Here is a 19,715-nt window from a genome sequence, read left to right as displayed (position 1 = left end):
TAAGCTTTGAGATGAGTCTTGCATATATACAACATCACCGTAGTCCTGAACAGACATAAAAGTGGCAGCAACCAGTCTCTTTTTTGAGTTTAAAGAAAAGCAGGATTTGGATCCTAAAATAAAAACCCAGTTTCAGTTTCAATCTTTTTACCAGCTGCTGAATATGATTTGCAAAAGAGAGGGATTCATCAATTAATATACCAAGATATCTGTAACTGGAAACACACTCATTCTTCAAACCCTGAGAAGAGAGGATCGAGGGCAGATTTTGTCAACACACGTGCAAACATTAATAGTTTTAGTAGCTGATTTATAGTAGTATAGAATATTTGATTTGCAGAAATAGGTGAGAAAAAATAAACATGATGAAGAGGGGTTTGGCATTGTCAAGGGCATATATAGCAAATGGCACTGTTTTTAATTCAATGAGAGTATTTCTTTGAAGTCAGGCATATTTTCAAGGCCCATTCTCTACCCAGCAACTCTCTCTGTGGGCCCCCCACCTCACAGGCCCCAGTGTAACCACACTGCCTGCACTGCCTATATATACCCCACTGCTCCATAGGGGGTCACAAGGTCTTGGAGGTGTAAGAAAACTTAAAAAAACAACAACAACACAGTAGGCCAATATCTCAGCAATTCATTTAATAACAAAATTGTTATTTTAAAATTTGCACTACTATTGAAGACACTAACTTAAAATACATCTCACAAGACAAAGGCACAGTGAAGACCTGAACACAACTTATACTGATAGAACCTTTACTCTAGCATGAGAAAAGTATGCAGTTAAACTTACCAAAGAGCTAATAAAACAATGGACAAGTGTCACAGAGAAGAAAGCACCAAACTTGTCAAAAGAGAACCCTTTTAGGTATGTATAATTGTCTTAAAAAAAATACATCATACAGACAGACAATCGTATAAACATTCCAGATGCAATATTTACAGAAAATAATCTGTTCAAAATTCATCCAAATTGCTTGTTTTAATTAAACTTCCTGCAGTAGAATGACGGTAGTCAACAGAGCAAAATAGGTCATTAAATTAGTCAGCAAAATAGAAAACTATTTATACAGTATATATATATATATATATAGACATAAATAAATATATATATATATATATATATATATATATATAGACATAAATATATATCTACATATCTCATATGTCTCATATATGTTTACCTATAAACACATGTTTTATGTGTATGTGTGTGAAAACAAAAGAAAATGTTGCATTCCAAGTAGATTTTGCATTTTAATCTGGTCAGAGAGTTTATCCGTCTATCCATCTCATTTTGAGCACAAAAGCAAATAAGCACATTTTCTCAAATGCTAAACTATTTGTATCATTTTTAAACTTAGGATTTACCTTCGAACAGAGCCAGCTGGCTATCTGTTTCCAGTCTTAAAGCTAAACTAAACATCTCTGGCTCTAGATTCATATTGCCATACAGACATGTGAGTGGTATCAGTCTTCTTATCTAACTATCAGCAACAAAGCAAATAAATGTTTTTACAAAATGCCAGAAAAGGTCACAATTTCTCCTAAACTGCCCTCTGTCTTTCTGGGCATGAATCTGTGATGTTACAGACTCTAAGCATGAATTAAATGTGATAGCTGTACATTAGACATTAGACTATATCATAACACTTTTCTCCATCTTTTACTAGATATCAAAAACATTTTATTAAAGAGATTTTTTATACATAAAATCCATCGTACCATCAAACTCACAAAGTCAAATGAGCATCCAAGAAGCTATTAGGTCTTCCCATGAAAATAGCATGTCCTTGTCTATGGCTCCATTGCAAGATCTGCATCCTCTTTTTTCTTCCAGAAGGCATCCAGAGAAAAGTAATACAACAGTGGATCCATACAGCAGTTCGCACTAGCCAGACATATGTAAGGCGTAGTCAAAGGTCTCCCCATAAATAATAAAGCAATCGACGGAGGCAAGAAACATACAGCGAATATAACCAAGCTCATGACAAAAAGTAGCATGACATTCACCTTGCTGTTGACCCTTGCAAAGTCACTGAGATGTTTGTGTAGAGTCCAAGAAACCGAAGTGGTGCACACAATATTGACTGCCAGCAAGGTGAGCCCTAATGCAGACTCTAAATAAGCCATTGGTGATCTATGAGTATGATGATCAGGAAATTCAAAACAGCTGGCTCCATCGAAGCCTTTTAAGATTGTTGAAAGGTACACTCTCTCTGTGATGTTCAGCACCCCCACAAACAGCCAGACGAGCACAACAGCTTTCCAGGTGTTGCAAACGGTTCGAAGATGCCGTGACCTCAGAGGATAAACCACAGCCAGCAGTCGGTCCATGCTGATGAGGGTGATGAAGATGGCACTAGAGCGGATGTTGTCAAGAAAGAGCATTGTGATCCCGATACATGCCTCTTTGCCCAGAGGCCAGGTGCCTGTGGCGTAAAAGTAGACCCTCATGGGGAGGGAGATGACGAGCAGCAGATCAGAGATGGCCAGGTTGACCATGTAGATGGCACTGGGGGATTTGAGGCTGTGGTGTCTTAGCAGAGTCCACAGGGAGAAAGCATTGAGAGGCAGACCTATTACCAAGATAGAGCCAAAGACCAGAGCATAGGCCAGCTCTGGCTCTTGTCCATAGTCCGTAGTGTTGTTCATGTCTGCCAGATGAGAAAAGCAATGTTGCCGGGAGCTTTACTGAGTACTGCACTCAAGCACACGCCACATCAGTTTGTCCCTCTGCTCTTTATCTGTGTGAAGGGAGTTTTTGTAGGGCAAGTTAAAAATGTAACAGGAAATAAATGACTGTGGTGACACAACTCAGGAACTGTAGTCACTGCGACCTTTACGAATTTACCAATGTGGCTGCTTTAAATGTTGTGCAATATCACACCCTAAATGACATATTTTAGTAGTAAGTTAGTAAGGAAATGATCAACATTTATGAGGAATAAGTGAATATTTTACAGATGAAGTGTTAAAGCAAATCATGTGGTGACACGAGGGCTTTCATTCACATCATTTTATTGTGGCAAGTTGAGTTTTACGCAGGGGTTCAAAGTACTTTTCCCACCACCACTGATGATTTTCACAGGCCACTAAACTCTGTTGTACCATTACACTATGTTTTTCAAGTCATCCCATTACGTCACAATGCAAATAACCCGAAAAACAAAGGTTATATTGTAACCCTAGTTCCGTTAGCACAGGTGTAGCCCTCCTGGACTCTATGGGTAATACTCTCCTTCAATCATAAGCACTCCAGTCATTGCCCACTGAAATTTCTATAAATGTAGCAGGTCAATCAGGACATACCTACCTGAATAAGTGGAGTCCACGGTATAAAGAGCTGTATGATGTCATCCACTATCCTACACCCTCTTCAACAAATGAGGTAGGAGCAACAAGGCCCCTATGTTCAGAACCAACCAACCTACGTACCAACTTCCTGGATATGGCCGCCGCCATCTTGCCCTGATGACGTCATTTGGAGCCTGAGTTTGTGCAGTAGTGATCTCCGCGGTGTCCAGTTCTCACCCAAGCACCCTTACAACCCACTCTAGCAGTGCCATTGAGCGCGAGCATACCGATTGGCACACATAGCTGTCAATCCTGATGTCAAATCCCCTTTTTATAGTATCCAGTAACTAATTAAAACCAAACTCATCAGAAAAATGAACAACTGAACATACAACAGGGAACGGGAAACATTTATTTGAGGCGTACTTTGAGTTTTTAGTTTGGTCTGTGTCCCATCTGCTAACATGGAGGGGGCGGGCTATGTGACCTGTACTGCAGCCAGCCACCAGGGGGCGATCGAGATGTTTTGGCTTTACTTTTGGGGGAGCTGTCATGTCCTCCATCTTAATATGCAATCTATGGTTCTATCTCACACAGTCTGCATCCCCCGCTGGACTCTTTGGGAACAGTGGGTGGAGCCCTATGAATTAACGGCTTGTTGCGACATAACATCCTTAGCTCATCCTGACCAGCAAAAAGTACGTCGCTGGACCCCCGGGAACTGCCCATTGGTTTGACAGCCCATTGGTTCGACATCCCATTGTTCCGACCATATTAAACTCATTGTTCCAAAGTCCGTTTCGAAATCATCATGATGCCCTGTGGTTAAGGTCTGGTTAGGGTTAGGCAAAAAACCACTTGGTTAGGGTCAGGAAAAGATCATGGTGTGGGTTAAAATGAAAAAGAAAGTGACAAACACATAAGCCGTGAGCCTGCTCTGCCTCAAGCCGGTCACGGCGCACCATACGCCCGCCTGTCGAACCAATGACATGGACCCGGACCCCCTCTACTTCTTTATAACCTAGGCTACTACAGCAGAGAGGTAGGGGGCCCCAGCCAACACAGGTGGTGAGCAACCAAACTGGGTGGAGCTTTGACCTAATCCTGCAAGGGTCGAAAGACAAGCAAAAGACATCCTGCACACCATATTTCCTGGACCATCAAGGAGCAGGGAAACATGTTAGTATATCAAACACAGAGGGTAGTCAGATGCAAAACAGCTGACATACACCCAACCCTTTTCAAAAGTCTTGTTTCGTTTCAGCGAGCACAGGCCCCAGATAAAAGAAGAGAGAGAGTAGAGTGTGAGTGGACCACAGTGAGAGGGTCTCTGCCTGCCTATGTGTAGGCTTGGGAGATGCACTCACAAAGCCAGTATAGTATAATGGTAGGCATGTCCTGATTAACCAGCTACTTTTATGCAAGTTACAGTGGGCGACTGAGTGCTTGTGATTGAAGGAAAGTTACCCATAGAGTCCCCATAGACTCCAGCAGAGGGCAAAGCTTGTGTGAGAAAGAGCTGTATGTGTCATCATATTTGCACAATATAAGTTTAAATTAAATTAAAAGCTGTACTTATCAATGGATCATGGATCACATAGAATGAAGTGCTAATTGCTCTGTGTCTGTTGAATGTGTAAGCTAATCACCGTGCCAACTTTAGCTGATGTAAGGCGACGTGTCGTGAGTGTTGTTCTGTTTCCCCCAAGTGACTTATTTCATGGCAACTTTGGGGCAATTGAAATAAGTTCTAAACAAAACACTGATATATTATCACTATATGGCTGACTTGTTAGCAAATAGTTGCTTTACACATTCAGCAGTCACTTAGTAATATTAGCATTCATTTGGAGTTGACCTGATGAATGTTGGTCTGATCCACTCTCTGCCAACAGCTAAATGCTCCATTATGCTCACCACCTATCTACTTAATGTGTCTGTCGGCCATTTTGTACTGGGCAGGCGGTATGTTGGGAGCTTTGCTGATGAAAACAGTTGCCTGCTGTCACCAGTTAATTTTATCACAACCATTGCTTATATAAAGAAAATATTAATGATAGTCACCTTTAATCTGTCTTTTCACGTGTTTCTCTTCTTTCGTTCACACGCTAAGGAACAGGAACTCTACATTTCTTAATTACTTTGAATAGGAAGTTAAAAAAGTCTATGAACTGAACTGTCCATTTCTTACCAACAGTGGCAACTGTGTCAGTGTAAATGGATGCCGCATCAAAGCACAACTTCTGCACAACTTCTGCACAAATGTCTTCTTCTGACACTTTTCTCAAAACAAGTCCAAGGTCATGTTATCTGAAGGCAAATTGGCTGTGAGTGTTCATAAAATCTGCCCAGTAGTTTTAAGAAATGGGGGCGTTCAAATGACAACGCTTATCAGATGTCAGGAAGTGGCTGAGTGTCTTCACAGCTCAGTTTGAGGAAACTGCACAATGATATTTAATGTGACACTTTAAAATGAAAGAGCTACTGAACACCCACCGTTAAGACAAATGTATCTGTGACTCAAGGCTTGAGATTGATGGAATCAAATTTCGTCACATTTTAAGCATTTAGGTGACTCTCCTATCGGAGCAGCTCACAGTGATAAGAAAGTTTTTCTACTTTTGCTACTTTAGGAACAATACATAAGCACACTGGGGAGAGGAAAAAGTCGAATAAACTGCTGCTATAACTCAACCACTCCAAAAAAGCCATGAGAAAGCAAAGAGATCTCATTACAGCACCAAGCTGACGCTCTATTTTGCTGAGCAGTTTGTTAATGGCAGATAATACACACACACACGCACACACACACACACACACACACAGTCTCACCCTGTTCTCATGGTATGCCAAATGCAGATCACAATAACGCACAGGTCATATCACAGTTTTCCAGAGATCACCTCATCACTGCAGCTTCCTCCAGGGACTATATAGAGAGCTGATGAGTGGCAGAGATCCTCCTGAGTCCTGCAGGTTGAGCATGCATTACGCTCGGCCTAAAGTATCCTGATTTGGTGGTGAAGATGCTTTTCTCTCTGGTCCGCTGTCTCATCCTTCTACTCCTCTTGACCTTAACTGATGCTGGTGAGTTGATGAGTGCTGCGTTCGATTTTACACACTGTCCTAAAATTGATAACTTGACAGCTTGATGATATACGAAAAGTTGAAGCTCTTTCACACATGCTGGAAAGTTTTTTTGAAAAGCTGAAGTCATGCATCCAGCACAAATGTGACAAAGCTGAGGCGATCAAGTTTCATTTAATTCTTTGCTCCTCATTTCAGGTTGAGTTTATTTATGTTTGCAGCTGTCAAATTTGCGCTGGAAGACAAAGCAAAACAGATGCTGGTGGTGACAGCAAATCCCTTGGGAGTCTGATGTTAGACGTTGAATGCTCCTGAAATAGATCTTTGTAGGTAGAGTTTTAGGTATTTTTGTCAACCATCACATCAAAGACATGAACATAAGCTTTTTCGTAATCAATGAAGCAGCTGGTAGAACTGTATTGGAGCCTTCTTAGAGCAAGTTCTCAGCTCTGGTATTGCCCAGCAGATCAGTTCAGCTAACGCAAACCATTACAGTTTGTAATGACCCCATGACTGTGCACATTTCTCTCCTTTCCCTGTTACTCGGTTTCTTTACTGAAACCAGGGCGCACCCTGATGAAGATCAAGGAGCGAGTGCGTAATCTCCAGCTGCAGAAAGCCAAGCAGCTCCTCCTGACGCACCCAGCCAGCGGTCGTCAGCCTCTCAGACATGTGAAGGAGGGCAGGATTCACCAGCAGCTGGACCACTTCAACCGAAAAAACGTCAGCACCTTCCCACAGGTAGAGAAATGTCAGTGATCAGTGATCTGACAGTGTGAGTGCATAGAACAAGTGTTACATGATAAAGGCCTGACATTTGAGACCAAAAAAGCGTTGGAAAATTTGACTTTGAAAAGATGTGATGATGATAAAAGAACACTGTGAACTCCAAACCAACATAAAGGTAATATTTTATTTAAAGCATTAAACAAGATGGCTTTATACTGTGTGCTATTTCTGATTTTTTTTTTTAATGCAAAGCTGGTAAAGCAAGTAAAAACAGCTGCCTTGTCATTCTTTCCCACTGAGCTCTGCTGCTGTGGTGAAAAACTCTGCAGTTCAAAGCGTAACTTAGCAAAATCAGCAGCTCTTGTCAGCAGTGAGTGAGCTTTCTATCTGGAAAAATCTACATTAAATTTAACCTTTTCATCTCCCCAGCTCCACTAAGCACTGACAACATTTCCTGACAGCATGTGAAATGTCTCTTTAGCTCTCACTGCTATTTGAGGCAGCCAATGTGTAAATGTGTCCACTGCAGCATTGAATAAAGGATTACTAAGACGAAGAATGTGCTGCTGGGTTGGGTGAACCTGAATAAAACATTTCTTTCTTTCAGAAATTCTTTGTGAACGAGGCGCACTGGCAGCGTCCTGATGGTCCAGTGTTCCTCTTCATTGGAGGAGAAGGGCCCATCTATGAGTTTGATGTTCTGGCAGGTACAGTAGGATTCAGAATATGCACTCACCTGTCTGTCACACGCTCTCAAACAGCAGACAAAACACTGAAAACAGCTGACACTCCCTCCCAAGATTCGGAAATAAAAGTGGAGACAACAAGTGAAGCATCATATTGTGTGTTAGTAAGATGATACTTGCTGGTGAGCATATGCTTAATCTTTTCTGCCCTATACCCACCAAATCCTCACTTTTTTTCTTCCCATGTTTCATTTAGTTAAATTTTGGATTTTAAAATTGGTGTTCTTCAAAATCTTTCTGCCGGGAATAGTGCCTCGTGCTTCTTCATGCCATTTTTTTTTTTTTGCTCTGCAGAACTTCTACATGTTTAATCCCCTCACACTGTCGGTGTATTGCTTGTATTTAAAAAAAAAAGTATTAGACTTTGCTGCACTCTGAATCTTATCTGCTTTGACCATGTTTTTCCAGGTCACCATGTTGACATGGCTGAAAAGAACGGGGCCCTGCTATTGGCTCTGGAGCACCGTTTCTATGGTGACAGCATCAACCCTGACGGCCTCAAAACGGAGAACCTGGCAGACCTGAGCAGCCAGCAGGCGTTAGTGTTGGCTCCCTAAGTGTGTGTGTGTGCGTGTGTTGTGGATGTGTTTGTCACATCACTTCCTTCCTCATTGCATATGTATGTGCGTGTGTCTTTTTCTGGTTTGTATATATTTATTCACTTTTCCCTCTCCTTCTGTCTGTCTATATCTGTGAGTATGTGTGTGTTGCCATCCAAAATCTTCAATGACCAAACCCTTGCATTAGAGGTTGTCTGCTGCAACCTCATTGCTAGAATAAATGTTGGCATTGCACCTGTCTGCAAACCATGCATATGTATCATTTGCTGGCTATTGCATAGCAGCATGTTGAAACATTTCAGCAACGCTATGGGTGACATGGTGGCACAGTGGTGCAGTGGTTAGCATTGTCAGTGTGGGTTTTCACCAGGTGCTCCAGCTTCCCCCCACAGTCCAAAGACGTGCAGGTTAATTGGTGACTCTAAATTGTCCATAGGTGTGAATGTGAGTGTAAATGGTTGTCTGTCTCTATGTGTCAGCCCTGTGATAGTCTGGTGACCTGTCCAGGGTGAACCCTGCCTCTCACCCTATGTCAGCTGGGAAGCGGTCATGTTTAGTCACAAAACCAACTTGGTTGTGGTTAGGAAAAGCTCATGATCTGGCTTAAAACACCTGCACAATTGCCTCTGGAAACGGCACCATGTGTCGCTAAAAAATACCCAGGTTTGGTGGCACAAACGCCGCTGGAAATGTTGTGACGTCTTGCTGACGAACAGCCAGTTTTATTGTTTGTCGGTCTCAAACAGTGGTCTGCACACGCCTTCCATCATCTCCTCCACCTCCCCACGAGGAAAGTCAGCTTATATACATGTGATCTATCTGTGGTTTGCAGTAACTACAATGCCAGTCAACAACGTTCTGGCCTTGTCTTGGTGCAGAGTCATAGTAACGGACACACTGTTACTATAAGCCACTTTTAAAAATAGATCAAATAAAAAAACAGAACATTTTTTAGTCCCAGGAAACCCAAGCACATTTTCCAGGACAGTCAGTTAAAGTCAAGACAGGTGGTACATATGTGAGCATCTCTTATCTCCACACCTCATATATCCTCCTTATGTATTCTATATTTTAAACACAGTGAAGTGGGAGATAGTGAGTGTGTTTCTGCATGTGTCCCACGTATGCCTCTGTCTTTCTGTCTCCATTACATTTGTATGTCTGTGCATGTATTTATAATGTGTGTTAGGTGAAAGACTGAAATGATAACACAACATTTTTTGTGTGTTTTTTTGTCCAGGCTTGCTGACTTGGCTATTTTCCACCAGTACATCAGCCAAAGCTTCAACCTGAGCCACAGGAACACCTGGATCAGCTTCGGAGGCTCGTACTCTGGAGCGCTGTCCGCCTGGTTCAGAGGAAAGGTGCAAAAGACACTTTCAAGCACAAAACACAGTTAATTCAATGTCACTCAGGTCTTATAATAATAATAATAATATACCTTTTTTGTTCAAATTTCAGTACTTTCTGATCTCTCTATCCTGTCTGTGGCTCTAAGACCTAAGCCCATTCTTCCTTACTGAAGATGAAAATCAAAAATTAATCCATCGGTTAATCAAACACACCCCAAAAAAAGCCTAAATAATTTCCTAAAACAGCTGGGCACTGTAGATTTTAGCAAATATAAGTGAAAGAGAAGTAACTAGTTCATCGTAACGAACATGTCAGGTACAACAGAGTCACTCATTGATGTACTTGGCGCAGAGGAAGAACAAATATACAGATGATACTTGTTAAAAGGATAAATTCATTGTTGGTATTTTCAAATTTGATTCCCTGGTAATAAAAGAGACACTATTACAAGACTTATCCTTTAATACATCTCTTCTCATGTGTGACCCCTTTAAAAATGGGTGTGGAGCAACTTTATATTGAATCCCTAAATATGTTTGTCTTTGTTCCTCTTGCATCCTCCTGCAGTTTCCCCACCTGGTGTACGGAGCCGTGGCCTCCTCTGCACCTGTCATGGCAAAGTTGGACTTCTCTGCCTACAGCGATGTAAACTGGCACAAACCATGGTCACAGTATTTACGTATTAACCGGGGAGTAGTTAGGATTTTTAAAATACTGAGGTCATGAGTCCACATGCTCCCCTGTGCAACTCAGCCTTGCATTTATTTATTTTTATCTCCCAACATTATGGTCTGATTGCTGATGAAAAGCCACATATATCACTGTGGTTGAGAGTTCTACATCTCTATATCTATATTAATTTTATCTGTGTGTAAACATACAACGCCCATGGAGTCATAGAACGTATTTAAGCCACCTCAGTTCACAAGCACGCCTGTGATAAATAACCACATTCTCACTTTCACATCTGTGATTTCCTGTTGCAGAGTGTTGGCCTGAGTCTCATGAACGAAGCAGTTGGTGGCTCAGAAAAGGTGTGAAGACAACCACCTGTCTGTGCACTATGACAGGCACAGCATTTCCATCTGTTTCATGTGTTAAATTCACTCTGGTCCTCTTCCTGCAGTGTCTGGCTGGTGTGCGGGAAGCTTTTGCTGCTGCGGAAGCACTGATGAGCAGGAATGCCAGCCGGGTGGCCAGGGATTTTGGCTGTTGTCAGATCCCCAGGGATCTTGATGATCAGGTGACTGCAGTGCAGTGTGTGTGTGTGTGTGTGTGTGTGTGTGTGTGTGTGTGTGTGTGTTAGTGGTTACATAAGGGTACATAAGACATCAAAACAGGACTGGAAATCAAAGCGTTACCTGTACTGGTGTTAGTCTGTGCACTTAATTAGCAACATCAGTTGTAAGATACGAAACCAAAGTATATCAGTATGTGATTCCTGACTCTCATATTGACATAGTTTTCAACTAACCCATATGATACTTCAACAGCATAACTGAATATATACATTTTTATTTATTTTATTTGTTCAACCCATGTTTAACCAGGTATGTCCCGTTGAGATCAACAATCCCTCTTACAATATCGACCTGGCCAAAACAGCAGCATACAAAAAAGTTACAGCCAAACAACCACACAATAAAAAACATAAAAGATATTCAGTAACATGTAGAAATATTAGAACACCTTCGCACAATGACAGCCGAGACTTTCTTCCTTGTACTTGTGAGAGCTTGAAAGTCAGGCAGAGAGACCATTTTATGTAGTTTTAAATCTTTTGTGAAGGTTATTCCATTTGAGAGGAGCAGAGCACATAAAAGCCTTCTTTCCCAGCTCGGTCCGAGCACTAGGAACAGACAATAAAACTAAGTCTTGAGATCTCAGACTGTAGCTACAGTCAGATCTCTGTTCAATCAAAGTACAACTGTACAAAGAGCGTTTACCCAGTATGGCTTTATAAATGCACAAAAACTAGTAACTGAGCCTACGAAATGTCAGAGATCTGAGTGCACTATGCAGTATCTAAGATGTGCAAACAATGTGCAAATGCATTCATGTAGAACAAATCTTGAACCGGAAAAAAGAAGCAGCAACAAGTCTATTTCTGGCCTCAAAGGAGAAACAGGACATGTTCCTGAAATAATATCTGAACTTCAGCCAGGTATGGCTTCTGGCTTTAGTGTCCCACCCCAAGATTTTCGTCTGGCTACCCCGCTGAAACATTTTGGTGGTGCCACTGGTTTAACAAAGCCGCCAGTGTGTTTTGGCCTTAGTGGCATCCTGTTTTTCTAAATTTGCCATTTCAACTGATGTGTGAAAACTTTTACTCTTGGTCAATGTTTTGATGAATAGAAATAATAAATTTGAGTTGTACTCACTTGAACGTCTGTTTAAAACAACACAAATCTTCAGTTTTATCTTATTTTAAGGTGGGTCTTTACAGAGGTTGGCTGATTTCCACACTCTCTCTGTGTCACTGGGACCAGGTGGAAGATTTTCAATGGTGGAACACCACTACGAAAGAATAACTCTGTTTGACTCCCTGTCAAAGGCTATATGCCGAAAGCTTCGGAGTTTGGTTTTTAATGTTACTATGACAATGCCATGTGAATAAAGGCATTTTATAGATTTAAAGAGAGTGCCTTGGACTTTTCTGTGTTTTTTGAACACAAATCTGACGTCAGACGGGATCTTGGCACAGCATATATGCACGGACGCAGCCTTACCTAAAACTTAAAGTACCAAAACAATTTAGCCCTTCAGAGTGTATTTCTCACATCATACAGAACATCTACAAGATCCTCATCTTACAGTATCTTAACCTTCAGACACACTGGAGCTCCCTCACCTGACTCTGAGGCCTCTCAAAATACTAAACAATGACCATGGATAGATCATGCGCTTATACTGTTATGATTATTATAAATGATGACATTCATATTGGCCTACTTCCACAACATCAACCATTTATCCATTATGCTTAAGTGTTAACCATTTAACCATTGTGATTGCTTGAATTCATTTCTTTTAGTTACCATAAAACTTCAGTTAAAAGCCTAGTCCCTTTTAAACCCAAATAAACGCCTGTCTCAATTAGACGCCTGGTCTGGTTGCCAAGCAGTTCATTTTTGTAGAAGTTCTTTGGGTGTATAAAACAGGTTGTTGACTACCCACTTACGTGAGCTAACATTAGTTAGCTGCTTCAAACATGCATACATTATAAGTGTTTAAACTTTTGTCTGTTTTGAGTTGCTACATGTGGATAGCTCAGTTAGATTCTCCACAGTTCAATTGTTAAGTTCATTTTACTGAAACAGTGAGCACCAAAGAATACAATAATTTATTGAAATTTATTAAATGTTGGTAAACAAGAAAAATATGTGTCCATTTCTCAATTTCCTTGTAAGTTATTCATATTCCTTTAGTCTGTATGGGTCCACCAATCGAAAGAATCAAAAGGGTTTTTCATAAAAATTATTGTGAGTACTGTTTTAACAGAATAAAGTGATGTCATAACTCTTGCTCTCTGATGCAGAGCTAGATCAAATGAGTTATTCATAATTCATATGTTATTCGAAGCCAAATTTTTATACAAGTAATATTCAAACTAGTATTTTCCATCTTTGCTGAGCAACAGTCTGGTGTGAAAGGATTTAATGACCTGTCCTAAATATACGCCTGTTGAGCTCAGTGATTTTAGCAAATAATAGCCTGGGCTACCACTTAAAGTTTTAAGGTATTTCAACCAACTTTTTATTCAGTGGTTATATTTCACATACATTTTATTTGTGCATTTGAGACAAATATTAGTGGCTCTTATCATAAAACTACACTCTTTATTCTATTCAACCCACCTTTTTTTATTGTTGCTTTTTCAATTCTGATTCAGAATAAATAAGTCTTTAACCATACATCTCTACTTCAGATTGAGCTGATGCAAAACCTGGCCGACATCATCATGGGAACAGTGCAGTACAATGAAGAGGGGGTGCTCATGTCTATTGATGAGATCTGTACTGTGATGACTAATAAGAGCGAGGCATGTGAGGAGGAGGTGGAGGCTTACAACCGCCTTGTTAAGCTTTCACAGGTATGGAAAACACACTCTCAGATGGCACAAGATGAACTCCTGTTTGTTGTTTGCCTTTTTCGTGCACAGTATGACCACCAGATGTCACCATGGAGCAATTTTCTTGGCCTGTAGCCCCCCAGAGTTTAACCAAGAAGGTGCAACTATTTTGGATTTCTTTTGGCAGCAGGACTATGTGGTCAAGCACCCAAGGGTACATGTTTTCTATGTTTTTTTCCTCTGTATGTGTGTGTGTGTTTGTGCAGATCTACCACTCTACCAGCGAGGAGCCGTGTCTGGATATCTCCCATGAGAAAACAGTGAAGAACCTGATGGACACGTCCATCCACTCAGGCCGGAGAGCAGAGAGACAGTGGACTTACCAGACCTGCACCGAGTTTGGCTTCTGTACAACACACACACACACACACACACACACACGCATACAGCAACACGTACATAGTCAACCATCATTCTGTCTTTGTCCTGACACCCTTTCTTTATCTGTGTGTGTAGACCAGACCTGTGAGGATGCCACCTGTCCGTTCTCTGGGATGGTGACCCTTCAGTCCCAGAATGAACTCTGCCCCATACTGTTTGGCATCTCCCAGCATTCCCTGCCTGGACGCATTGCCTTCACAAACACCTACTATGGAGGAGACAACGCACACACACACAGGGTCCTCTATGTCAACGGTGAGACTGGGTTTACAACAGACCAAATCATAGCAGATGACTAAGAAAAAAAATCTATATCATCATTTCCACAGGTGGAGTTGATCCATGGCGAAAGCTGTCGGTGGTCCAGGACAGGACTGAGGAAGGTGATGAAGCTCAGACCATTTTCATTAAGGACACCGCTCACTGTGCTGACATGATGAGTGGGAGAGTCACAGACCGCTGCTCGCTCAAGAAAGCCAGACAGGTATGTATGCCTCAATAACATGTTACCGTGTAATCTTCATAACAGACACAAATATGATGAAGTCCTTAAAACATTCCCTCTGCCTACCTCTCAGGAGATTGAGAAGCATGTGGTCAGCTGGCTGAAGAAGGCTGCACAGGAGAAGGTCTGATCAGATCACATTATAACCTGATCAGCTCTTATCGCTGTTTCCTTAAACAGATAGGAAGCAGTTAATAAGCTGGTGTGCAGAGCTGCTCTGATCTCTCTCATCTTCTTCCTCCTCCTCCATTTCCTCTCTGAGCACACCCTGTTCTCCACCTCCGCACTGTCCATCCATAACTCAGCACTGTGCTTGATTTGTGTGTTTGTGTGGACTGTTTTTTTTTAAAGTGTACAGATGTTTACCCTGATTTTAAAGTTATTACTAATTTGGAAATGCAGATAGAGCTCCTTTTATGCTTCTCTTCCCTTGCTAGTTTAGATTTGATATTTGTAGAGAATTTAAAGTTTACATGTACTGAATTTATAAGTGTTTATGCGTATGCTCTTTTTTTTTTTTTTTTTTTTACAGTATCCATCACTTGCCATAACCCTGTAGTATCACTAGGGTGCGATATTGCTACACGTGTCAAACCCTGTTCTAGCTCCTCATTCTCTGTAAAACACAGAGAATCAAAATGCTGGTATTCATCTGTTGTCCCTAATAAAAGGCAGGAAGTGTTGGTATTGTGAGGCCTCTGTGTAGATTTATTTCCATCATTATGGGGCATTTGTCATGAGTCAGTAAGGGGATTGAACGTATGATGTCACGGTGTATCTGCGGCTGTGATACAGTTGAGTTGTTGTGTTTGTAACAGTGTTGGAGAGTGTTTGTGTTGGAAGAGTGAGGAAGCACCAGTTGTCCGAAGGCCATCTGTTTGCTCTGGGCTGCAGTGCAGTGCAGTGTGTGTGTGTGTGTGTGTGTGTGTGTGTGTGTGTGTGTGTGACCCTATCAGTAGGGGGTCAAAAGTGGGAGGTCATGACCCTGCTGACCCTATGGGAGTGGAGATCATCAATCAGCTAGGGGCTGGACAGAGCAGCAGGGGGACTCACACACAAACACACGCATACACACACACACACACACACACACACACACACACACACACACCTCTAGATACTGTAACACAGAGATGTACCTTGGAAACAATATATAAAACACATCAAAAGCACATTTGAATCCAACAAGTTTGATGAATGCAAAGAAATACAATAGAAATGTTATATTCAAAGCTGCACTCACACACACACACAAACACACACACACACGATTACATGCATTAAAGCCTCTCATACGAGCTTTCATACAGGCTTTCTTATTCATGGAAACCTCCCAGATGCTATCACACACCGCGGCCCAGAGACAAAGCTTTAAAGATGGAAAGAAAGTGAATAAACTCAAAGCACTTTTTTACTGCAGTATTTCCATTTCATCCTGTTTCTAACATCCCCTCATCTATTTGCTATTATAAACAAGTACACCCACACACACACACACAGTTACACACACTCCGAGAGCCACTATCAGGGTTATCAGCCAGCACTTGCAGAGCGACAGGGCATGCTTTTTCTCTCTCCTCCATTCCTCCTCCCCCTCCTCCTCCTCCTCCTCCAGCCTGTCCTGTTGATCAATGAGGAAGTTCTTGGGCCTCAACTATTAATCAGAGCCTATCGGCTATCTGTCTGCAGAGCCAACCAATCACGGCCCTCCGACAGCTGGGCCATGAAAAATGTGGCCCGGGTGGATGGAGGGGAGGTTGGGGAGTTTGGGGCGGAGGGTGGCAGCGGGGTCGATGAGGAGAGGAGGGAGGTGAAGGAGCACTCTATCAGTCAGGTCACGACTGCACAACTGCACTTTACAGTGGTTTCTTAACATACACAAATGAGCACACAGGTTTCATGATTGGTGCACGCATGATGATTCACTTCAGTAGACACATTTTGCTCCTGATTCACATTAACGTTGAATTTAGGCCTTTTGCAGGCATGTAGCACCCACTGTGTTGCCGCTGCTTTCACTTGGGGAGCGGTTAGAGTGACAGAATCAGACTAAAATATAATGAACACAGTGTTTTTATGGGTTTGCAGCAGAAAGCTCCCCACTGAGGACTATAACGCTGCTGATCTGTTGTCCAATAGCGTGGCCTGTCCTCGCGCCACAAAGCTTCATCAACACACTCCCATCCCTCTTCTGCATAATCACCATGCTCACACTCATCCATTCACATCTTATTGCCATGATTAGATTACATCTAATGCTATTACACCGCACCCATCTCTCTCCCCACCTCTGTCTCCCTCCTTCCTTCCCTCTCTCTCTCTCTCTCCCTCATCATGGATTTCTTGCAGATCTTATTAGTGCGTGATGCGGACCAGGTCTCCCACTTTGGATTTATGAACCCTCAAGACTTCTCTCCTTTAATCTCCCTCTCCTCCTCCGCTCCCTTCCTGCATCTGTCCATCTATCATTCCCAGGGTTGGCTTGGGCGGAAGAGTATTAATCCCTCCATCCCATCTCTCACTCCTCTGGACAGATGAGGAGGTGGAGGAGGGAGATGGGATGGAGGATGGGAGGAGGCGGTGGGGTAGAGGGGAAGGAGACCTCAGATTACTTTTCATAATATTTCTGTAGCATTGTAGGAAAAATTGAGTTGCATTACAGGTAATGTATGCAGATTTATTAGATGATAGGTCACTGCTTTGATTCCTTCAACAGGTATGAAGATGAGCTGGAGATGCTGCAGAGTGAGTGTGTGTGGGCGGAGTGCAGAGGATACAGATGGGATGATAAACAACTTAGTGTGTGTGTGTGCTATCGAGTTGTTTGCACGTTTATGTTGTGTGTGGTTGTGTGTATATGCCATAATGGGGTTTATGGAAGAACTGTGTACATGCAAAGTGAGCAACTTGCAAAAGGGCAGCAGATACTGCAGTGTATTACCTGTTGAACATATTTTCAGTACATATTCCAGTTTTAGCGGTGGTGAAGGCACACTTTCACATCAGTATACTTAGGTAGAAACAAGGGCGGAGCACCAAATTCTGGGTCCTATGCCTAGGCAGTCTCTGTGGGGCCCCCTGCCCTTCCTCTGTTGACCCATATCTCTTACAAGCACCTTTTGAATTTGCAGTCTTTAAGCAAATGATAATGCATACTGGCATTTTAGCAGCATAAGCAGTCACTCACACGACTCTACTGTAGTTGTGTTTAGAGACCATCCTGGTGCAGGGGAGGACTAAACCATTTTGAGCATTTATGGGGTGAGCTGGGCCTCAATTTTGGCTAAACCACAAAGGCAAAGCTGTCTGTGAGTGAGTGAGTGACTGACTGACTGATGACGTTACACCATCGGTCGGAGTGACTGATGATGTAAGTGGTGAAGTTTCCTCATTGGCTTTTGCTCTTTTGAAACAAATAGGCGCTGACACAGTGACAGAGCCGTGGACACCAACAGTCCTGTGTTACTTTATTGCTCATTTTCTGTGACCAGTGTGATCACATGGTGGAATTAGCAAGCTAGAGATCTAATTAGCCAGCTGAGACTCTCTTGTCACAGCGTAGGAAAGCACATTGTTATCATTGGATGAGTGACGGCTTTCTTCAGTTCATTTTCAGGTAGGCCTAACCACTGTAATGCTGGCATGAAAATATGGTGGAATTAGCAAGGAAGCTAGCTAGCTAAATAGGGGAGCGTGCCTATGTTCCCACAGTGCTATGTTCCCACAGCCCTGTGTTTCCACAGCTCTATGTTCCCACATTTCCTTTTTCATAAATTTGTATCAGATTTTATCCCCCTTTCTTCCAATTTGGTAGCCAAATACACCCAACCTATTATCCCCCCTAACCCTACCCCTAACCCTTGTGGGAGGATAAGGTTTAAATTGAAGGGAAATGTAGGAACACAAGACCTAATTTTGAAAATGTCCTAGAAATGTGGGAACATAGGGCTGTGGGACTATTGGGCTGTGGGAACATAGGGCTGACCCCCTAAATAGCCACCTGTGGTTGAAATGGCAGTTTTAGACAGAGGAATGAGAGGATCATCTGATCAGTTTGTTTGAGAAACAGCCGCGTCTGTATGACCTAAGCCTTAAATGTATTCAAACGTCACTGACAATTATGTTTACAATGTCAGAGTGGGTGTTGCCCCCATTATGAGGAGAAAGTGGAAGTAAGGCATTGAAGATTGAAACTGAAATAAATATAGTTAAAATGTTGGAACAGGTGGCGCCACAATGACAAAATTCTCTATTTGGTAATCAGCTCTGATAGGAAGTTTTAAACTATCGTTATGGGCAGAACTTGGCTCTGATAGTTGCAGATGGCTGCACAGCCTTCACCAGTCACAACCGGAGCCAAAGAGGGGAGGAGTTCAAGATATTCTCACCCCGACCTCGTCACGTATCGACGTTTGGTCATGGACTTTCCACGTCTAGATACAATTACCCTGGGTGCATTGGTTGGTGACGTTCTGAGATGCCGTGTCAAGTTCTGCCTGTTACATACATTGTCTTCTTTCAAAATACACTTCAGTTTTCACAGGAAATGTAATGTTTACATACAGTCTCTTTCAAAATAAATGCACTACGTTGGTAAAGCCTTGTGAATTGACATTTTTTTTAAACCTTCAACAACTAACACCTAATGGTTAGGTTTAGGGAAAGAGTACAAGGTTTGGCTTTATAATCTTACAGGACACCAGCACCACTCTCCTGGGTTAAAGCCAGTGTTTGTTGGACCCATGCACCACCCCTGCCCGCCCTACTCAAACTTTGGTCGCCTTAAAGGGAAATTTTGGTTTATTTCAACCTGTCTCCTATCGTCCTAAATTTGTTTCAAGTGACTAGTGATGAAAAATAATAGTTAGCATGTTAGCCGTTAGCCTAGATACAGCCGGGGCGCATAGTAGGGTCAGACC

General features: G+C 42.2%; 2 protein-coding genes across 3 annotated transcripts; one reads left to right on the top strand and one right to left on the bottom strand.

The window, feature by feature from the left end:
* Window positions 1-1,123: 1,123 nt before the first annotated feature.
* LOC117260324 (lysophosphatidic acid receptor 6-like) lies at window positions 1,124-2,781 on the bottom strand. The gene has a single exon (XM_033632307.2). The coding sequence runs from the start codon at window positions 2,659-2,661 to the stop codon at window positions 1,804-1,806; it is 858 nt and encodes a 285-aa protein (XP_033488198.1). The 5' UTR covers window positions 2,662-2,781; the 3' UTR covers window positions 1,124-1,803.
* Window positions 2,782-2,786: 5 nt separating this feature from the next.
* Window positions 2,787-15,483, top strand: prss16 (serine protease 16). Of its 2 annotated transcripts, XM_033630727.2 has the most exons (13): window positions 2,789-6,390; window positions 6,956-7,131; window positions 7,727-7,826; window positions 8,274-8,403; window positions 9,666-9,789; window positions 10,346-10,423; window positions 10,765-10,812; window positions 10,905-11,021; window positions 13,707-13,871; window positions 14,117-14,258; window positions 14,367-14,546; window positions 14,621-14,775; window positions 14,870-15,483. In XM_033630727.2, the coding sequence occupies exons 1-13, from the start codon at window positions 6,330-6,332 to the stop codon at window positions 14,924-14,926; spliced, it is 1,533 nt and encodes a 510-aa protein (XP_033486618.2). In that variant the 5' UTR covers window positions 2,789-6,329; the 3' UTR covers window positions 14,927-15,483. The 2 variants fall into 2 exon arrangements, with proteins under 2 accessions (XP_033486617.2, XP_033486618.2); XM_033630726.2 differs by having other exon boundaries at window positions 2,787-6,390; window positions 14,117-14,546.
* Window positions 15,484-19,715: the final 4,232 nt, after the last annotated feature.

Source organism: Epinephelus lanceolatus, chromosome 4, assembly GCF_041903045.1.
Source record: "Epinephelus lanceolatus isolate andai-2023 chromosome 4, ASM4190304v1, whole genome shotgun sequence".
Classification (NCBI taxonomy): Eukaryota; Metazoa; Chordata; class Actinopteri; order Perciformes; family Serranidae; genus Epinephelus; species Epinephelus lanceolatus.
Note: the sequence above shows the minus strand (reverse complement) of the source record. Positions and strands in the feature narration are given on the sequence as shown.

Excerpts from the sequence above, each read along its gene's own strand:
- LOC117260324 (XM_033632307.2), bottom strand. The coding sequence starts at position 2,661 with ATGAACAACACTACGGACTATGGACAAGAGCCAGAGCTGGCCTATGCT.
- prss16 (XM_033630726.2), top strand. The coding sequence starts at position 6,330 with ATGCTTTTCTCTCTGGTCCGCTGTCTCATCCTTCTACTCCTCTTGACC. Across the intron at positions 6,391-6,955 it reads CTTGACCTTAACTGATGCTG|GGCGCACCCTGATGAAGATC; the intron begins GTGAGTTGATGA and ends TACTGAAACCAG. Across the intron at positions 8,404-9,665 it reads GACCTGAGCAGCCAGCAGGC|GCTTGCTGACTTGGCTATTT; the intron begins GTTAGTGTTGGC and ends TTTTTTGTCCAG.